Source organism: Solanum pennellii, chromosome 2 (genome assembly GCF_001406875.1).
Source record: "Solanum pennellii chromosome 2, SPENNV200".
In the NCBI taxonomy this organism is placed as follows: domain Eukaryota; kingdom Viridiplantae; phylum Streptophyta; class Magnoliopsida; order Solanales; family Solanaceae; genus Solanum; species Solanum pennellii.
The window spans coordinates 51,177,179-51,196,596 of record NC_028638.1 but is presented as its reverse complement, the minus strand read 5'-3'; the positions used below and the strand labels follow the sequence as shown (position 1 = coordinate 51,196,596).

General features: G+C 35.5%; 3 protein-coding genes across 5 annotated transcripts; all 3 read right to left on the bottom strand.

The window, feature by feature from the left end:
- LOC107011564 (transcription initiation factor TFIID subunit 14b-like) lies at nt 1-3,397 on the bottom strand. The gene is made up of 6 exons (XM_015211115.2): nt 3,028-3,397; nt 2,513-2,601; nt 2,198-2,419; nt 1,926-2,110; nt 1,713-1,834; nt 1-477 (listed from the first exon to the last, which is right to left on the bottom strand). The coding sequence occupies exons 1-6, from the start codon at nt 3,130-3,132 to the stop codon at nt 394-396; spliced, it is 807 nt and encodes a 268-aa protein (XP_015066601.1). The 5' UTR covers nt 3,133-3,397; the 3' UTR covers nt 1-393.
- Nucleotides 3,398-5,160: 1,763 nt separating this feature from the next.
- LOC107011563 lies at nt 5,161-9,426 on the bottom strand. 2 transcript variants are annotated; one of them, XM_015211112.2, is made up of 3 exons: nt 9,225-9,426; nt 7,479-8,372; nt 5,161-5,544 (listed from the first exon to the last, which is right to left on the bottom strand). In XM_015211112.2, the coding sequence occupies exons 2-3, from the start codon at nt 8,336-8,338 to the stop codon at nt 5,370-5,372; spliced, it is 1,035 nt and encodes a 344-aa protein (XP_015066598.1). In that variant the 5' UTR covers nt 8,339-8,372; nt 9,225-9,426; the 3' UTR covers nt 5,161-5,369. The 2 variants fall into 2 exon arrangements, with proteins under 2 accessions (XP_015066598.1, XP_015066600.1); XM_015211114.2 differs by lacking the exon at nt 9,225-9,426 and adding an exon at nt 9,044-9,197.
- A 1,770-nt stretch (nt 9,427-11,196) lies between these two features.
- LOC107011321 (endoglucanase 2-like) lies at nt 11,197-18,351 on the bottom strand. Of its 2 annotated transcripts, none has more exons than XM_015210765.2 (7): nt 17,837-18,351; nt 14,309-14,431; nt 13,940-14,223; nt 13,149-13,583; nt 12,676-12,826; nt 12,314-12,480; nt 11,197-12,011 (listed from the first exon to the last, which is right to left on the bottom strand). In XM_015210765.2, exons 1-7 carry the CDS (start codon nt 18,297-18,299, stop codon nt 11,673-11,675), a joined length of 1,962 nt encoding a protein of 653 aa, XP_015066251.1. In that variant the 5' UTR covers nt 18,300-18,351; the 3' UTR covers nt 11,197-11,672. The 2 variants fall into 2 exon arrangements, with proteins under 2 accessions (XP_015066251.1, XP_015066252.1); XM_015210766.2 differs by having other exon boundaries at nt 14,309-14,386.
- Nucleotides 18,352-19,418: the final 1,067 nt, after the last annotated feature.

Here is a 19,418-nt window from a genome sequence, read left to right as displayed (position 1 = left end):
AGGGAGCAAAAGCACCAATTTAAGTCTCATGTAACATATCAAGAAAGCAACCCAGTAAGACTTCAGTCAGGAAATTTTCTTTCCAATTTTTTTGACAAATAGTTCAACCATAAATCCTGGTAACATTCTTCTTTACAGAGGAGCCAGAATAACACAACTATCCTAGATGTTACAGAAAAATATCCTTAGACGTTACCCAGGACATAGTACAGCTTGTACCTCACAGCATATGGAGGAGATAGAAATGAAAGGAGGAGCCGGGGGATAGTGAAAGGGTCAGGTGGAGATTTTGACAAGATATGGATGGAGAAAAGAAAATGAACTTCCACTAACTGAGCTAGTCGACATGTACAAAAGAACATGTAAATGTGACCGACCAATCATGTACATACTCTAATCAGAATCCAGTTTGAATGTCTGGGGTAGCTCATCCATCACGCTCAACTGCCTCCTCAGCTTAACAATGTGAGCTTGCACCTGTCAGACCAATATCCAATCAATTAGCTAATATAGTAAACTACTAATACTACAAATGTGGAAATTGAGCCTGTAAGCTCAAAGTGCATGGCTTAGAGGAAAATAAATGAGAAGATAGACAAATAAATAATCAAGGTAAGAAGGCTGGTGTGGCCAGCTATAAACTTATTTACAAAATATCTAATTTGCTTCAAAATGCAGCCTTAAGATATACATATTTGTATTTTGAGGTGTTTAACACAGTTGTTGCTTGAAATATTACGAGTTCATCAATCAGGGATTAGAATCACTTGTACAATGTAGCTGATGCATGAAGCTTTGAACCATAATTTGTTGACATGGTGAAATTGGGTTATTTATATCATCTAGCGATCTGCTTGTCTCTTCTTTTTTCTAGTGAAAGTATTCATCTACTTCTCTGATTAAGGAAAAAAAAAGTACTCGGTCTCTTAAGAGCCGAAGGCATATGCTTGAAGCTCCCTTTAAAACCTAATGAAGTAGATAACTGATGGTCTAGAGGAGAAAAAAGGCAGACTCCGGTCTAGACAAGACAGTTTATCCAGGCCAGTTGAAAATCGAGAATCCAATCCTAGAACTGAAAGATACAAGTAAAGAATATATGACTGCATAGAGAAATAAAAGCTCAAAGAAAAATGTCGAAACATAAGTCTCATTCACCCAACAGGTTTAGATAATACACTTCTGCTCTACATTTCATCCAAAAATGAAAAAGGTATAGAGATGAAAATGAACATTCAAGCTGTATTAACATAATTTATGTCAGAAATGTGTTTTTATAACCGTGGAATCCAGCCAACTTGTGTGCACTCAACTAATCCCATGGTTATCTGCTTTCTCCCACCAACACATGGCAACTCTGTCCACAAAGGCTTGGACAAATGGAAGAAATCACCTAATGTGTTTGCCTGTGCTGGGATTTGAACCTAAGATCTCATGGTTCTTAACCCACTTTATTGGCCACTAGGCCACACCCTTCTGTCACCAATATAATTGCATCAGCTTAAATAACTAGGTTGCTACGCAGCTTTATATATAAGAAATTACGCATCCAGCTTTATCTCACGAGAGGTACAGATACACATGATTTCTAGAATCTATGAGCATGACTGTTTTTTTACACAAAGACGTTTAGATGTACTGAGCATGTCTGCTTATGTGTGTGTTGTATGTGTGTGAGGGAGGGAGAGAGAGAGAGAGAGTTAAGTTAAGCTCACCCTCTGACGAGCTGCTGTGAGTTTTAAGAGTTCATCAGCCTCAGAGAAATTGATGAACCACTGACTAAGAGGATGGTTTTTTATATCACCTCTCTTCAAGGCATGCAGATCCTCAATTGGTGCTAAGAAACATAAAGTAGAAAATTACAAACTGAAAGGACCAAGTTATTCCAGCAGCAAAATCCAAAAGATCTCAGCAAAGAAGATATTTACCAGGAGGCAACTTAAATGTTGTAGGAAGCCGTGGCACGACTACTGAAGGATGGTTCTGAATACGAGAAAAGAAATCCTCAGGAGGATCAGGGAATACAATCTCATTGTAAGTTTCCACAACAATAGGTTTCTTTGTCGACTGGGGGCCAGGCTCATTCTCTGTGTATAACTTCAAATGATGATACCTGGGGAAACAAGAGCACTGGAAGTATATCCACACTGCCAGGCAAAGTTTAAGGAAAAGAAGGTAATGCACAAAGTAAAGAACTTACAAATCCAACTTCTTTTCACCAACGTCATCGTGGAAGAGAAGGGATATTGCAATTTCAAATTCGCCCCAACCACATTCTGACAACTCAAAAGGTGGAGATTCTACCACTCTAACAGGATTGTTAAAGCTTGGATGCAATTGAAAAACAACTTTCTTGATAACTCCACTAAGATCCTCATTTGTTGCCCCACGAACATATACTGACCACCTATGTGACTGAGTTCTGATTGACAAACCGATAGATTTATAATTGTATCGAGAAGCATAATACTCTTACCAAATAAATGCACTAAAAAGAATGCCCATGCCCACTTACTCAGTGGCTTTCTTGCCTAGCCAAAATGCAATTGTTCCAAAGACTATTGGGACATAAATTTCAACATCTTTCAGCCTCTTGCTTGAAGTCTGTGTAATACCAGAAATTAATCAAATTATATCTCAAGCTATGAAAGACGTTAGGTAGCGGAAAAAACTAGTCAATGCGCAAGCGTCAAAATATTTCCAGAATAGACATAATTAACACTCTGAACTGCTCAAACAGAATAATTCATCAAATACATAAATTATACGCAGCATGATAAAATTTTACACTCTAGCGTCCATGTAAAATCGAATCCTGCAGCTAATATGAAAAATAAAAAACTATAACCGCTATATTATCAAAAACAAGGTCTATGACCTCCAGTTTTACCAATATCCTAACAAGAAACATAATTGAACCAATATCCGCACAAACACAGGAGTTAAAAAAAGCATACGATACACCAAAAAAAGTAGAAAATAAATACTGAGAAGTACTAATCATAAATTTATAAGACAACAATAACGTACCTTTTTTTCAAAATCTTCGGAAGGGTTAGCAATTTTGGTGAGTTGTAGCCTTGGATCAGACTCATTTCCACCATGTTCACTGTCATTCGGCGAGTTTAGAGGCATTTTACATGCAAAAACGAACCTAGTTATGGAAATTGTGAAGAAATTGGAAATTAGGGTTTTGAAATTGAAGAGTGAAAAGGGGAAATCTGATGAGTTTGGTAGTAATTAGAAAGGCATGGTGGGTTTTGGGTATTAAGTAGAGAGAGTATTTGCATGGAACACAGAATGTTCCAATTCTGTTTGTTCGCCTCCCTCCAAACTAACCCGCCAAAAAATATCAACGATGTCTCTCTTCTCTTTTGAGGAAAATTTTTATATTGAGCAAATATATGTACTTTGTTTATTTGAATTTTAAAATAGTGAGTGTTTTAAAAAGTTAATCATACTAGTTTGAGTTTTATCTGTTTTGCTTTGTATTTATCATATTTGTTTGGAGCTATATCAACTTGATATGTATCATTTTATCAATTCATTCTGATATAAAATGTTACACTGAGTTTTTGCTATGTTTTTGAATTATTAATATGATTGATAATTAACTTTCTCCTATTAATAAATAAGGAAATTAGGATTATTTCGCTAATTTTGATTAGTCATTTTACTATTCAAATCATCCTCCTTTCTAGCAAAAGATGGAATTATTATTTAAAAAGAGAAAAAGTTACTTTTTAAATTATTATATACAACTGTTTAGAAAGGTTCTATTTGTATGATATTCTTGCAATTATTATAAGGCCAAAATGACAAATGTTGAGTAAAAGATTTAGTTATACGATATTTGTGAACATATTGAAGCGTTGTCAATATGATATTTGATAGTATGATTCATTCTTTTCTATCTTAGTATATATATATCGTAATCATCAAAAAAAAATATGAGAGTTTAAGATAACCAAGCTTATTTAATGTAATATTAAAAATAAGGGAAAAGGGTCTGATATACCCTTCAACTTTGTTATTTGGAGCTGATACACCCTCGTTATAAAAGTGGCTCATATATACCCTTACCGTTATACAAACGGCTCACATATACCCTTGCCGTTACAAAATGGCTCACATATACTCTTCATTTAACGAAATTTTAAATAATTAGTTTTAAATTTATATTTATTACTTATAATTTTTTTAAAAAATTTATTTAGTGGTATATATGATTATTCTATAAAAGTTCAAGGTATATTTTAATTTTTTTCATACATAAATTATTTTTTGACTTCTTTTATTAAAATTATTTGAGTTTCTTATTTTATTTTATTTTTTTCTTTCATTCCTTAGTTTAAAGAAAAAAAATTAAACTATTTTTTTGTGTGTATTGTAATTTAATTTCGTATTCAAAAAAAATTTTGGTCATCTACAATAAGTTTTACAAGAATATTAGTGAAACATAAATAAATTTGTTTATCAAAATAATAATTATAAATTAGTCATTGAAACAAAAAAAAAGTCAAAAAAATATGTTTGACGAGGATTAAAATTACTCATATGGGATTATATTTTTTAGAAAAAAATAATAAAAATTTAGATTGAAAATTATTATTTTTTCATTTCCGTTAGAGGAAAAGGGTATATGTGAGCCTTTTGTTTACAAGTAGGGGTATATATGAGCCACTTTCATAACAAGGGGTATATCAGCTCTAAATGACAAAGTTGAGGGGTATATCAGCTCTAAATGACAAAGTTGAGGGGTATATTAGACCCTTTTCCCTTAAAATAAACATGCTTATCCAATGATGAGAGGTGTATCTTTAGCTAAGAATGAGTTAAGAATTACAATTCTCCAATTACCAGAGTAACAATGAAAAATAATAATTTTTTTAAGATACTACAAAATTATTTTTAAAAAATAGAGCAGTTAAAACTTAATAAGAGTTGGATAATTGAGCTTTAACCCACATTTGAACCCGAGTAACTTTTGAATGGGTCAATAACTGAACTTTGGTATATCACTAATTTAGGTAGTAGAGAGCAAGGCATTATTCTTAGGACCTCAGATACTTGTAAAACAAAGACCAATGACACAAAAGAAACAAATATGATTATACCAAACACCATTGTGACTGCCATCCTCAATAAACTGAAACGGTGAAGAACAGAAAAAAACAGAAATTTGTCATAGAAGTAAAAGGCACTACACCAAAGAGGGTGTCTAGTTTTTCCATTAGATTTGAGGATAAATATGCATTTTATCAATGAGACACTCAAAGTTGCATAAACTGGATATAAGGTTTTGCAGTCTTCACCTTTTTAAGCAGGTGACATTGAACATGACAAGAAGCAAAGGGTCTAAACACACTGAACTAAATATTTGAAGCACTTAGCGCCATAACTTTGCACTGTTCATTCATAGCCAAAAGCTGTGCCTCTTTATTATCAAGCAGAGCAGTCAACCTCATATTTTCTTCCATCAGTTTTTCTACTTCAGCCTCTTTCTGCGTCTTCTCACTCTCCAGTTGTGTTGACTTGGCGACCAGCCTGGTTTCACATAAAACAAACTCAGCACACAATTTTTCCGCATGATGAAATATCAGTTGATCAAATTATTACAGCTTTAACATTTCGTGCCAATTCGGATATAAGAAAATTTAGCCTGAGCACAGCAGAAATAAGAGCACAAAGTTTAAACCTTGTGTTAGCTCAATTCAAATCAGATGAAACTTCATCAAAGTTCGCGCTTCCTTTATGTTCTGTACTACTATGTTACTTGGTCATACAACTACCAACGAATTTAAGATGCTAGTTGGGTTGAGCAAGAGAGTAATGAAATGGAGGATATTGCAACTGAAGCTATCATTTCAAATATATAGCATCTCAAAAGTTCTAATATCAATTAATTATGAATTAGAAAAAGATTGTTCAACTTCATTCTCAAAAGAAAAGAACAAATTTATGCCATTAGAGATAGAGAATACAACTTTTTCTATTAATAAAAGTTTGAGAGAGCTAGGTTTTAAAATTGATGAGCTTGATACTCATTAGTGCCTTATATTGGATTAAGGTGTTACAAACTAGCAGTAAAACCTTCCGAGTTTATTCTCAATTATTTCATTCTGGTATCATCAAGTTTTTTTTTATACTTTGAGATTCTTTAGTCTCTGGACTGATATGCTTTTATTCGTATACAAAAAAATAAGGGACTTTAAATTTTACCCTGCAAGTTTATGAAAAATAGAGAAATTATTTTAATTTTGTGTTCTTTGGCCAATGTAAAGCAGATGCACTTCATATAGAGTAAAGGCTCTAACCTCTGCACCTTCGACTGTTTGTTCTAATTTCTCACAAATATTTCTATTAAAAAAAGTGGACCTTCGGCCTAGCTCAACCTCAAAAGCAAGCTCATACGTTGAGAATTGTCTAAAACCATAAAATGAGACATCAACCATAGATTTAGAGATGTTTTGTTCCCTAGAATCAGTACCTTACCGTATTGTAAGATAGTAATAACTAATATAAATTCTCAACCAAACTTGACGGAATAATCAAACTTTCCCAATCACTTCTTTATCTTTTCCCTAATTTCTCACCCCTTGTAGAGTTCTCAGATGGTATATCTGTCTTACATCTGGGAGTCAGTGCAACAAAGCACATATCAAAATAAAATAAACATTAACTCCATAAGCAACAATTTGGATTTTTTTTCCCATTTTGGTTCTGTTATCCCTGTAACATCATGTAAACAATGCATTGTTAATTTCAAATGGTCCCAGCCCTTAGCAGTGAACAATGATCAACACTGTTAAGATTCAAATGAACCCCCATCCCACCCCAAGCCTGGAAATAATAAAAAGAGAAATATGGTGGCCCTAGATCTTTACAAGAACAAGATCCTACAACAGTCCAATAGCTTAAAAGGGACGTTACAGCACTAAGCTTGTCAAGAGTCCAGCATGGTATTAATAATCTAAATTAACCACACTCAAAGAAAAAGAAAAGTTTAGAACACTTGAACAACTATGAGTATCTAATTATCTATGCTGGCACTCCCTTTAAATCAATAGCTGCCTTAAGGTGAAATACATATATATACTACTTCTAATTCCTAAAAGCAATATTTTATACACGAAAAAACAGCCATACCAGAGAAACAAGGTAGTAATGTAGTGGAGCTATCACAACATTTTACCAAAAATACACATTAGACTTGTGCATTTGTATTGCAACTATTATACACAAGCTGCAAGGCAAGTATTATTCAAACACACAGGAAGAAGTTGTGCTTGGACATTTGTATTCTAGTTACAAGTTGTATGGCAAGTATTAAGATACAGTGCTATGAAAGTGAGGCAAAAGGATATATTTAACATTTAACTTCATGCATCAGACACATTGTATAGCCAGGAAAAAAAGAAAAAGTTCAGTGCACATGTTATGGTTAATGGAAATTTCTTTGACGAAAGGGATTCACTTACCGCTCAAAAAGCCTTTCAATTGTCTGGAATTGCTTTTCTGATGATAGAATTGTTTCTCTCACAGTAACGAGATTACTGACATAGGATTTTAGAGACTCAAAGTCGGTCTTAACACGACAAAGCTCCTGCTCATTTTCTGCAGCTCTCTGCCTCTGTCTAGAAGTTTCTTCAACCAAATCTTCAACTCTCTGCCGCATCTCAGTCAGGATAAGATTTGTACCCAGAGCAAATCTTTCCATTTCCTCTAACTTAATAGACATGTTTTCAATAAGGAGCGTCTTCCTTTTAATCTCTTCTTCACCTACTGTTACCTTGTCTTTCTCTATAGCAGTTTCAGATTCCGCCATTATAATCCTCTTGACAAGACTTTCCATAACATCTGTAACCAATTGTACACTTCTGAGTAATTCACTCATATAAGATCCATCTTGTTCATCAAGTTGACCATGTTTACTCGAAAGTCTAATCCATAATTCATCATCAGCATCATTAAAAGATGAGAGATCAACATCCCTAGTCCAACTGGATAATGGTATACCATTTTTATCAACAATACCCACTCCATCTAGTTCTTTGATGCCGCATGAGGAATGGGCCAAATCTGGAACAGCCACGACTCTGGCTTTAGCTTTCAAGTACGTCATCAATGTTGTAGCAGTTCTTACTCTATGCCATAGAGCATCTAACTCCTTCTTTGTATCTTCTTCTGATCCCTGAATAGAAGCTTTTACCTCCAACAGTTTTCCTTGTAAAGCATCCACTTGGGACTGGCTTTTCTCCATCTCTAGCTTCCAAGTAACGTCAGTTTGAGTCAATTGGGATTTTAAAGCTGAGAGATCAATATCTCCCTCCCCCGCCATCACCTTATCAAGTCACTGATGTGAGTTCAGGAACCTAAAAAATTAAATGTTTTAGGAACATTGGGTTTTAATAACTAGTAGAAGACAGTTAATATGGACCACATGGGAATCACATCAAAACTTTAACTCTAACAACCACACCGCAGTTCTCAACCTTCGGGTAAAAAAGGCCCATCGTATAAAAATTCTTCTACGGTGATTTCATTCAAGCACAATATTCAGATTAAAAAAGGTTAACCTGCACTCGTTTAAAACTTGTTGAGGAATTCCCACGACATTGGATAAAGCATAATAAATCCATCACCATGTTTTTTGCAATGCCAGTGTAATTTCATTCACAATACACCACAAAGACAGCATTTCCAGATAAAGTTTATTAAGAACATTATAAAGTCATACAAATTCATGGCGAACTGTGCTTTCCCAAGGCTAGAAAAGTACAAAACAAACTGGCAGGAAGTTTAGACATCACTCTACTGATTACATCCATAATAATCCAAAACCCAACTGTCAAAAAGCCTTTTTTGACGAAACAATATCATAAAAATCCAAGAAAGAGAAACCCCATTACCTGTTCCTCCCCCTCCTAGAAAAAAAACAAAGAAAACAAAACACCCATGTAAAAGAATTAGAATTACAGACAAAGAAAGGGACAATTTTCCCGCTTAAATTATACCAAAATCATAGGATTAAAACCCTTCTTACCAACACCCATCAGATTCCGATCAACATTCAAAGAATTGGAACGAAAACAAAATACAAAATCAAGGTAATTTGTTAATCTAAACAACTTTGCACAGTAATAAAAGGAAAACAGGATTTCGGAGGCAAACAAAGTAAGCAGAACCAAAAATTACGATTTGTGAAGATAAATAAAAGGAGGCACCTCGCAAAATTGAGGATAATTTTTGGGTGCTGATGATGATGATGCTTCAACGCGTACAGTCTCATAGAAAATTAACAATGGAAATTTCCATTACGAACCAATTGGGTAAAGGCAGTTTCTCGCTTTTTGATGTCTCTTCCTTTTCCTTGTCCAGTTTCCTAAAATAATTATATAGTGGGACATTTAGGTGTTTTGTTTAGTCCAATAAATGATAAACCACCAAATGCATTGAGGATAAAATGACATAAAAAATGTTTATGGTTGGTTGTGTCATGTTCAATTTTAACTTTTTTTTTATATACATATCAAATAATGTTGTCTAGAAAGATATTTTAGGACAACCCATTTATTAAAATTGAGGAAAAAAAACGAATACATTCTCAAATTATCGTACATGGTATATAAATATTCTACATCAAATTTTTGAGACTTTGATAATTTTGTTGTTCAAAAACTAGTTCGAGAATATATTTATCATTTTTTTCTTTAAAATATAAAATTCACTTATAATATAACTGTATTTTTTAGGGCAACTTTCACACACATAGCAAATAAAAAATTCATATTTGTATGCTATAGCAAAGTTTGCATAATTGCGCTCCATAGCAAACATAGAAACCGTATAATTCGCTATACATATACAGTTGAAGCAAATTGTACAAAACGTAGTGCATAAAACAAGAAAGAGAAAGACACTTGGGCAGAGAACTGTATAAAAACGAAGTGTATAAAATGAATTGTATTATTATAAGTGTATAGAACGATTATATACAATTTGAATTTGTATAAAATAAAAAAGAGAGAAAGACAAAAGATACTTGACAAGGAATATACAATTGAATCGAATTGTATAAAACGAGAAAGAGAGAAATTAGATACAATTTAAAAATTGTATAAAACGAGAAAGAGAGAAAGGCAAAAGAAACTAGGCATGGGAGTATTTTTATTGTATAATTATAAGTGTATAGTAAGAAAATATATGTACTTGCATGTGTATATACAATTTTTCACGCTTTATATAAACAGAAACACAATTATACATTTCGCTTCTGTTTGTGTAAGTGAGAAAGGCGAGGATGACGAGCGAGATTTGGGAGAGTGGCGAGCGAGATCTGGAAGAGGGGAGAGAGGGGAACAAAAATATATATATTTATACAATTTTCTCTGCTTTATACAATTAGAAACAATTTATATACACTTGTGTTTGTATAAAAAGTGAGGAAGCGAGCGAGAGATTGGAGGAGAGTGGCGAGCGAGATATTTGGGAGAGAGGCCCTGACAATTTTTTGCAAACGTTTGCTATGGAGCACAATTAAATTAAAACCCTGGCTACTCTATTTATTTTAGGTTATTAGTTTGCTATTATATACAATTTTTCCTATTTTTTATTAGAAATTACAATTTGAACCAAAAATAATTGCTTATAGAATTACATCTATATTAGTTTTATGAGCAAGATAACGTGAAGTGTATAAAAATATTACTCATAAGACTATCTTGTTCAAAATTTACAAACAAAAAAAATACCAACTTCCGAAAATAAATTTTCAAAAAAAAAATTCACAAACAAATGTCAGCGTAGAGTTGGTTGTACTTAGGGTTATTTGAGAGGCATGTGTTGATCATCACCCATAATAAATGAAATTATAATCTAGAAAATAAGATAAAGTAATTTTATTTATACTACCTCTATTCTTAATTATTTTTCTATATTTTTCTTAGTCATTTTTAATTACTTATCTATTTGACAAATCAAGAAAAGATAAATATTTTTTACTATTATATTTTCAATTAATTGATTTGAAAAAGGTAGAACTTTTTGAAAATTATAAGTTTTAAATTCATCCACTTCATATTAATAGGTGTAAAATGATAAATTCACTATGTCAATTGTTGTTTTCTTAATAGGTGTGTCAATTCGAAAGTAAACAAGTAATTAGGAACAGAGAAGAGTACTAAATTTGAGCATAAATTAGCAAATCCTTGTTTATATATCATAATATACATCATTGGTCATAGCTCAGTTAGACAAACAAGAAAGAAATTTAAGGCTGAACCTATTAAATAGTATAACTGCATCTGGATGAGATGACTTTTCTTCTTATTTCAAATATTTACATAGGAAACACCCAATGCATGGACAAATATAGATGCCTCCAATTGCATACAAAGGTGTCACTGCTAGCCGCTAGGTTGAAGGAAGTTAGAAATGTACATTTTGACAACTTCTTTACTTTGACCGAGTAATCGCTCTTAGGAACATATCTATCATGATACATTTCTTTATATATAATATATACATGATTCGAGCCAAAGCCACTGACCCTGTCCAGATAGAGTATAGTTTAGGCCACCAGCCTGGTGAGGGCAGGCTGTCTGAATTCTGATGAAAGGTTAAGGCAAGGCCTGCTTAGTAAACAGGGGAAAATGAGTGATGGGGTTGAGTTTTCAGTTTTTCACAAATGACTCAACTTGTGAAGAAGAGGTGATAAGGCCTGAGATGAGTCCTACAATGAGGGCACTGTTGTAGGTTGTTGGTTCACTTTGCGAAATGTTGTTCCGAGAGTCCATGTATGTATCACTAAGGGATGGTCCCCCAACAAGAGCTCCAACTGCAACATTTGGATTAGAGTGTCTTGTGTGAAGCCATTTGAAGCCATCACTGCAATTAGAATTAGCATTTACTGGAATTGAAGCACCTCTATGGTGAACTTGCTGAGGATATCTACTTCCATAACCAACAAGGTAGCTCATTTTTATTGGATTGTTTCCCAAGATATAATCCAACTGAAAACAAAATAAGATGTTCGCTGTGATATAGAAGTTCGATGGCCTTGAAGTGTAATGCATTCAGAGTTGAAAAAACAAAAATTCTGCTTAAGATCATATCAAGAAAGAAGCAAATACATAAGATAAAAGTTAATTCAAGAGAAATTATTTAAAAGATGTTCTTCTTAGCCCTTTGGTCCGTTTAACGGACCATTTCATCTATACAGAAAATCAGACTCTGGAATCATATGTGTTGTTCGACTGAAACTACTAAAAGGATAATGACATTTTCAATTGGCCGTGCATACATTAGTACATACCTGTGAAACTGCAAAGTTGCGCAATTCTGTTGGTTCATACAACTTCCCACTGCAATATAAATTTGATGTTTGGGAGCTAAGCATGTAATCACTGTAAACCACTGCCAGAAATGAAGAGGCCACAGAATACTGGAATGGATTCCACTGGTTCACCCATACCAGGCCATCTGCCACAAAATTATAGTTTTATTACAGCACCTTTTCTTTCAAAAAAGAAAAACATCATAATTATACAATGACTTGCTGACATGTTTTTTTATTTGGAAGGGGTTTTAAAAGACCAGCCCATGTTTTTCATTCCTCAGCTTGGGGTGTATGGTTGGGCCAAATTTTCTGACAGGGTCACAATTTCATCATAATACCTGCTGTTCTTTGGGAGGTTGCCGTTGGGGATTCAGGTAGAAGTCCACACAAAAAGGTCTCAGCAGTTTGTCTATACGACTGGAGGGAAAGACTTCCCTCAGTTGAAATATCTTCATTTGAACCAAAAAAATTGACCCTTGATAATAGGACCTGAGTCAAAGGTTAAAATCAGCATGGTTATTAGCTGGAGAAATCTTTCAACTAAATAATACGAAAAACAGGCCAATACTCAATTTTTGTTTATGAACATGATTTATCAGAAAAGAGGTACATGCTTTACCAAGTTATGGGCCTTTACCTGTTCTAACAAATCAAAGGATGCATCAAAAAACAGAAGAAAGTTCTTCATAGTGTTTCCAAGTATCACATTTGTCCAACTTCATGCTAATTGCAAAAACAGATACTATATCTAACATCGAGAAGCTAGAATTATGGAATACATATAACTTCGTGGCATGTATGCGTTGAATACCTGAACTCCAGCCAACTTGTTTTCCCAAGAAAACCAAGATGGATTTCCCCAATTTGCAAACGTATTGCCATTTGTAGACACATACGTTAGGTAAGATTTGTCTCCGGTAGCATGATAAAGCCAAGCAGCTGCCCACAAGAGTTCATCCACAAATCCAGTAGAATTATAGAAATCTTGCACTCCAGGTATGCTGATACTATATGAACCTCTATAACTATCAGCAAACTTGAATAACTGTTTGGCATGCTCTAGCAGTGTTCCTGAGTAGGCGGAGTCAATTGACTTGAACACCAAGGATGCAGCAGCCATTGCTGCTGCACTTTCAGCCGCAACATCTGTCCCTGGATACGATGCGTTAACTTGTGTAAGAGGCCTTTTTCCTGTCATGGCCTCTGGTCTTTCCCAGCACGTGTGATCGAGCTTTGGGTCTCCCACCTTTCTTGCAGAAAAAAACATAAAGACACTTCACTAAGCAACATTATCTTTTCTGTTAATGTATGTGCTGTGTGCAGCAACTAGCTAGAAGGATGTTGTTTGCATTGGCTATAGATTGACAAGCAAACAGATACTCAGCAGTCAGAAAACCAATTACTCAAGGTCAGACAACACGGAAGTTCTACATTATTATAGTGCTAATGGAAGGAACACTATTCCGCACTCGTTACAGTTCTATGGGAGCATGGAAGAGGAGATAGGAGATATCATAGTAAAAGTCCTAAAAAGTGTAGGAAAAAAGTTTTTCAAGAAACTGAAAAAAATGCTTCTTGAATTGTCAAAGGGAATTGATCTACCTGAATATACAGGACATTCTCAGAAGGATGAGCATTTGTAAGAAAATCAGTGATCCACTTGAGGGATTCATGGGCGTTATCCAGCTCGTTCACCATGTTCATGTGGTTTCCGTACTCCAAAATAGCCCATGATAAAACTGTAGCAGTGAATGCCATTGGAAATCCAAACTTCACATGGTCTCCAGCATCATACATTCCTCTACTTAAATCCAAATTAACTTCACTTCCATCTCCCATAGCCGAATCTCCTCTCCAAGCAATCTTATTATTCACCAATTTTCCAGCTGCAGTTAATGATTCAAAAATCAAAATAAGTACTCCTAAACTTAAGTTTAATTAAGTGACCAATGTGAATATAGCTATTCTTACACTTCTGAACGTCGAAGAATTGCATAGCAATGCTAAGAGCATTTGCATATTTTTCAACCACTTGACGAGAATCTGCCTCTGAAGAATTAGAAGGATGAAAATATTTTCGGAAACTGATTAAAACTGCAGCAAGAACAAGAGCCGTGATCACCAGGTGCTGGGAATTAAACACACAACACACACAAATAATCTAGAGAAAAGAGAAACAGAACACAAACGGGACACACAAGAATTTAACGTGGTTCGGTTTCCCTACTCCACGACTGTAACAGGAGGATTTTTATTTCACTTGTGCTGCTCTAGAATTACAAATACAAGGATCATATTTATAGGAAAGCCAAATGGTTAACCTAGGGTTTCAGTAATGGGTCGGGCCGGCTCACAAGCCTCCACAAAGCCCAACAATCTCCCACTTGGAGGCTAGAAGAATTTCAACTGTCATCCACTTAGAACACTTGTATGTCTAGTAATCTTTTTCAACTCTCTCCTGCTACAGCGGCCTTCTCATCAGTCAACTGAAAGGCCCGTTGAAGCTCCCCGAAGCTTCAACACATCAGTCACGGCTGAAACTGCCCTTGACTCGTCCTCGGTCCCTACCGGCTCCCACTTGAGACACGAACTGCCGGATCCTAGAACTCCCTGAGAACAAACACTCTCCATACTCAGCAAGAAATTTTCTGGAGACGTATCAACAGCTGGAATACTGGTTCTCTTGACCCACTGTCTTCTAGGAGCCTTGGCTGAAGCACGGCCGGTGCTCCCACTGCCACAAACGCCTCTGACTGGTCTTCCTGAACCTTTCCTTGCTCGTTCATCCTGAATCTGACCTGTGGCTCTGGGTTTCTTTCTTGCAAAGACAACCTTCTTCTGCCCACGAGATTCTGTGAACCGGACTTTGTTTTTCTTCTGAACTGGGACGGTCACTCCCTCAGACGGTAATCCGACAATATACAACGATCCTCTTTTTGTTCCACGAGCCATGACAAGATTGCCCCTCACGACCTTCCACTGCCCATTTCCGAACTTCACATGATGTCCCTGTTCATCCAACTGCCTAACAGAAATCAAACTTTTCGTCAAGCTTGGAACAACTCTGACATCCTTCAAGGTCCAGAAACCGACTGGCGTCTTCAGCACCATGTCACCCATGCCCGTAACATCAAGAGCTCTATCGTCTGCAAGCCTTACCTTTCCAAAGTCTCCAATAACCAGATTCTGCAATGCTTCACTGCTGTGGGTAGCGTGAAAAGAAGCACCAGAATCCATGACCCAGGAATCCACATTGCTCTCCGCGCAACAGATAAACAAATCCTCGTTGACGCTGTCTTCTGCAATGTTGACTTGTTTGTCTTTCTGGCATTGATTCCTGAAATGCCCCACCTCCTTGCAGTTCCAACATGTTACACCTGAGCCATCCCGAGCCTTTGACTGACTCCTTCTTCGGTTCCTGCTCCCACTACCTCTGTTATTTCCTCTGTCTCTGACGACGTTTAGCATATCACCTGATGATTCTCCAGAACTCCTTCTTCTGACATCCTCGCCAAGAACGAGATCACGAATCTTCTCAAAGGTGAATCCATTAGGTCCCACTGAACTGGCAACTGCTGTAACCGTTCCGGACCAACTGTCAGGCAATGATGATAACAGTAGTAAAGCTTGAACTTCATCATCGAACTTAATGCCAACTGACAAAAGTCTGGCTAAGATCGAATTCAATGAGTTGATGTGCTCGGTAACTGAACTGCCTTCCTTCATCTTTGTGTTCACCAACTCTCTAATCAGAAAAATTTTGTTTGCTGCAGATGGCTTCTCGTACATGTTAGACAAGGCTTCCAAGATGCCTTTCGCTGTCTTCTCCTTAAGAATGTTGAACGCAACATTCTTGGTCAACGAGAGTCGGATAACTGACATAGCTTTCCGATCCAAAACTGCCCACTCTGCATCAGACAATTTTCCTTGCTTGTCACCCAACACTACGTCCAAATCTTTCTGAACCAGCAAATCTTCAATCTGCATCTTCCACCAACTGAAATCTGTACCATCGAACTTCTCAATTCGGAACTTCCCATCTTCTGCCATCTCAAAGGACTTCGGCAATTCCCTTAACGGCGTCTACAGACAGCGGGCGGCGATTTGGACGATGCTCACGATCTGGACGCTCGCGGCTGGATCTGAGGCTCCTCGACGCGGCGGCCAACGGAACGGCGCGACGGACAGCACACGGACGACGGCTGTTCGCACCCTGCGCGGTTCTCCTAGCCGGCTGCTGCTTGAGGTTACCCACACGGTAACGGCGGCTACTCCTCCCTGCACACAGTTCTTCACACAAGAACCCTAGGTGACAATTTCTCACAGTTTGTGTTACAATGTTGTTGAAACCTCGCTCTGATACCAATTGTTGGGAATTAAACACACAACACACACAAATAATCTAGAGAAAAGAGAAACAGAACACAAACGGGACACACAAGAATTTAACGTGGTTCGGTTTCCCTACTCCACGACTGTAACAGGAGGATTTTTATTTCACTTGTGCTGCTCTAGAATTACAAATACAAGGATCATATTTATAGGAAAGCCAAATGGTTAACCTAGGGTTTCAGTAATGGGTCGGGCCGGCTCACAAGCCTCCACAAAGCCCAACAATTCCACAAAGCCCAACACCAGGATCAGCCCCTCCATACCCATCTTTTATCCTTGTGTGGTTCTTTCTCCAATGAATTTCAATTCTCTTCACCGAAATGTTTCGAATAAAATCATGAGCCTCTCCATTCTATGACCGAATGATGAGAGACTAGATTATGATAATGAACTAAATTATACTCCTCTTGTAGCCTCATTATATATGCTATTTGAGTATCTTGACAATCACCAAAATACAGTAGATAGAGATGAAACCGGCATATCTGAGCTTTGTCTTTATCTGATTCTTGATTTCTCTACTTCAACTTTTTGGAAGTATTTGGAACTGTAATTAACGAGAATCTTGATGCTTATTCCTCTTCCTAAATTATGTCACCAATAAAACCCTCCCCCTTACAAAAGGTTATTCTTTTTTAATCATATTCCAACTATGCTTGCTCCCTCTTTGTCAAAGGAACAAATAGCTTCAACTTTACACCATACAAAAAGGAATATTAAAACATCAAAGTAAAAAAATGCAATATTTAAGTAGTGAAAGGGAATATATCGTGGACCATCTTAAATTTTCTTATGTCATTGGGTATACAAAGAGATTGACAATTTCAAGTTCAACAAATAGTATTAAGGGGATATTTTGCTTCATGTTTTACTTATATAGAGATTTTATGCTTTATCGCCAGTAAAATATAGTATATAAATTCTCGCATAACTTATACAAGTATCACAGCTGAACTTAACAAATATATATAGTATTCAATTGGCATGTTTATTTGCTTAAATCTAGTAGTACTAATAACTTTCAAGTTACAAAAATTTGGAGTAATTAAAGCGAAAATTTCTTCTGAAACTTGAGTTTTACAGTGGATCAAGGTTTGTCTCCTGTACCTTTAAACATTGATTCAGGAGCAAGAGGAGTAGGAGTATCCAACTGGTAAAGGTCAAATGCAGGACCAACAAATCGAAAAAGTATCCAACCCCCAATTATAATAAAAATAGAAGCATAAGCAAATTTGTTTAGCCAGAACAGAAGTCCTTTTTCTCCGACGTACAATTCGATTGCCTTCTCAGTTAGATTCATTGATTCCCAGTCCTTTGGTGGAGGTTTAGGTTTAACAGCTTGTTTCCCTGCATTTATCATTTCTTCTTCCTTCTGCCTTTGTCGTTTTGACGGACGTCTTCTGATTCGAATCTCCACCGTGTTTGGTTGCGATTCGTTGCCATTATCACTGCTGCTGCTGCTGCATTTGATGGGAAAACGAATTACATGGCGATGTTGAGATTTGGAGAAAAGTTGTATTGGAAGAGGAGTGAAGTGTTTTGGGTAGATAGAGAGCATGGTTGTGTTCATTTTTCATTTGCTTTCAAGGAATTTATCAAAGTGTGAGGCCAGTATAGTTTTCATTACCTTATCCTTTTATTTATCTCAATTAATTGTATTTTTTTTTACGACAAGAAAAATTTGTAGTTATTATTCCTTAGGTGCAAACATAGTAAAATTTAATTTCTAAAAGTTATTTACATTTTTCATCTATGTAAATATTGAGAATTTTTGCTCAATAACACATAAATATTAACTAATTTTCAGCTTTACACTAATTGTTTTACTATCTCTTTTTTATCTATTTAAGTCTCGAGATTGCTTGACGATCATATGTTAATGGAGTTTTGAATAAATTATTAGATATTTTTTAATTACGATATTTTTTGAATAACAATAAAATATGTATAAAGAAAATAATATTTTTGAAAGTTATGATCAATAATCATCAGAAAATTTGTTGCTATAAAAATAAGTACTTATTATAATTTCTTTTCAAAACTACAAGTCTCAAATATTTAAAGAAATATATTTTTTTAGTGAATAACAGTAAAATAGACAAATGGAATAAGAATTTGTTCCCATCTCTCTTATAGTTTTTTTTTTTAATTTAAAAAAAAAAAAAAGTAAACAAAGATCTTTTTAGTTGGGGTAACCTTCATAAACTTTCACTGTGGAAAATAAATTGATTCTTAAGGTGTATTTGGTAAGAATTGAAAATATTTATCTTTTAACAAAAGAATAAATTTTTAACGATATTTTTTAGATTCATTATCCAACTTAGGCCAGAAACTGAAAATTCAAAGCGATTCAAAATAGGGAAAATTGTATATAATAGCAAACTAATAACCTAAAATAAATGGAGTAGCTAAGGTTTGATTTAATTGTGCTCCATAGCAAACGTTTGCAAAAAATTGTCAGACGCCTCTCTTCCAAATATCTCGCTCGCCACTCTCCTCCAATCTCTCGCTCGCTTCCTCACTTTTTATACAGAACACAAGTGTATAAAAATTGTTTCTAATTGTATAAAGCAGAGAAAATTGTATAAATACATATATTTTTGTTCGCCTCTCTCCCCTCTTTCAGATCTCGCTCACCACTCTCCCACATCTCGCTCGCCACCCTCGCTTTTCTCACTTATACAAACAG

Excerpts from the sequence above, each read along its gene's own strand:
- LOC107011564 (XM_015211115.2), bottom strand. The coding sequence starts at position 3,132 with ATGCCTCTAAACTCGCCGAATGACAGTGAACATGGTGGAAATGAGTCT. Across the intron at positions 2,111-2,197 it reads GGTGAAAAGAAGTTGGATTT|GTATCATCATTTGAAGTTAT; the intron begins GTAAGTTCTTTA and ends TTGTTTCCCCAG. Across the intron at positions 478-1,712 it reads TCACAGCAGCTCGTCAGAGG|GTGCAAGCTCACATTGTTAA; the intron begins GTGAGCTTAACT and ends TTGGTCTGACAG.
- LOC107011563 (XM_015211112.2), bottom strand. The coding sequence starts at position 8,338 with ATGGCGGGGGAGGGAGATATTGATCTCTCAGCTTTAAAATCCCAATTG. Across the intron at positions 5,545-7,478 it reads ATTGAAAGGCTTTTTGAGCG|GCTGGTCGCCAAGTCAACAC; the intron begins GTAAGTGAATCC and ends ATGTGAAACCAG.
- LOC107011321 (XM_015210765.2), bottom strand. The coding sequence starts at position 18,299 with ATGAACACAACCATGCTCTCTATCTACCCAAAACACTTCACTCCTCTT. Across the intron at positions 13,584-13,939 it reads AGAATGTCCTGTATATTCAG|GTGGGAGACCCAAAGCTCGA; the intron begins GTAGATCAATTC and ends TCTGCAAGAAAG. Across the intron at positions 12,827-13,148 it reads ACAAGTTGGCTGGAGTTCAG|GTCCTATTATCAAGGGTCAA; the intron begins GTATTCAACGCA and ends CCTTTGACTCAG.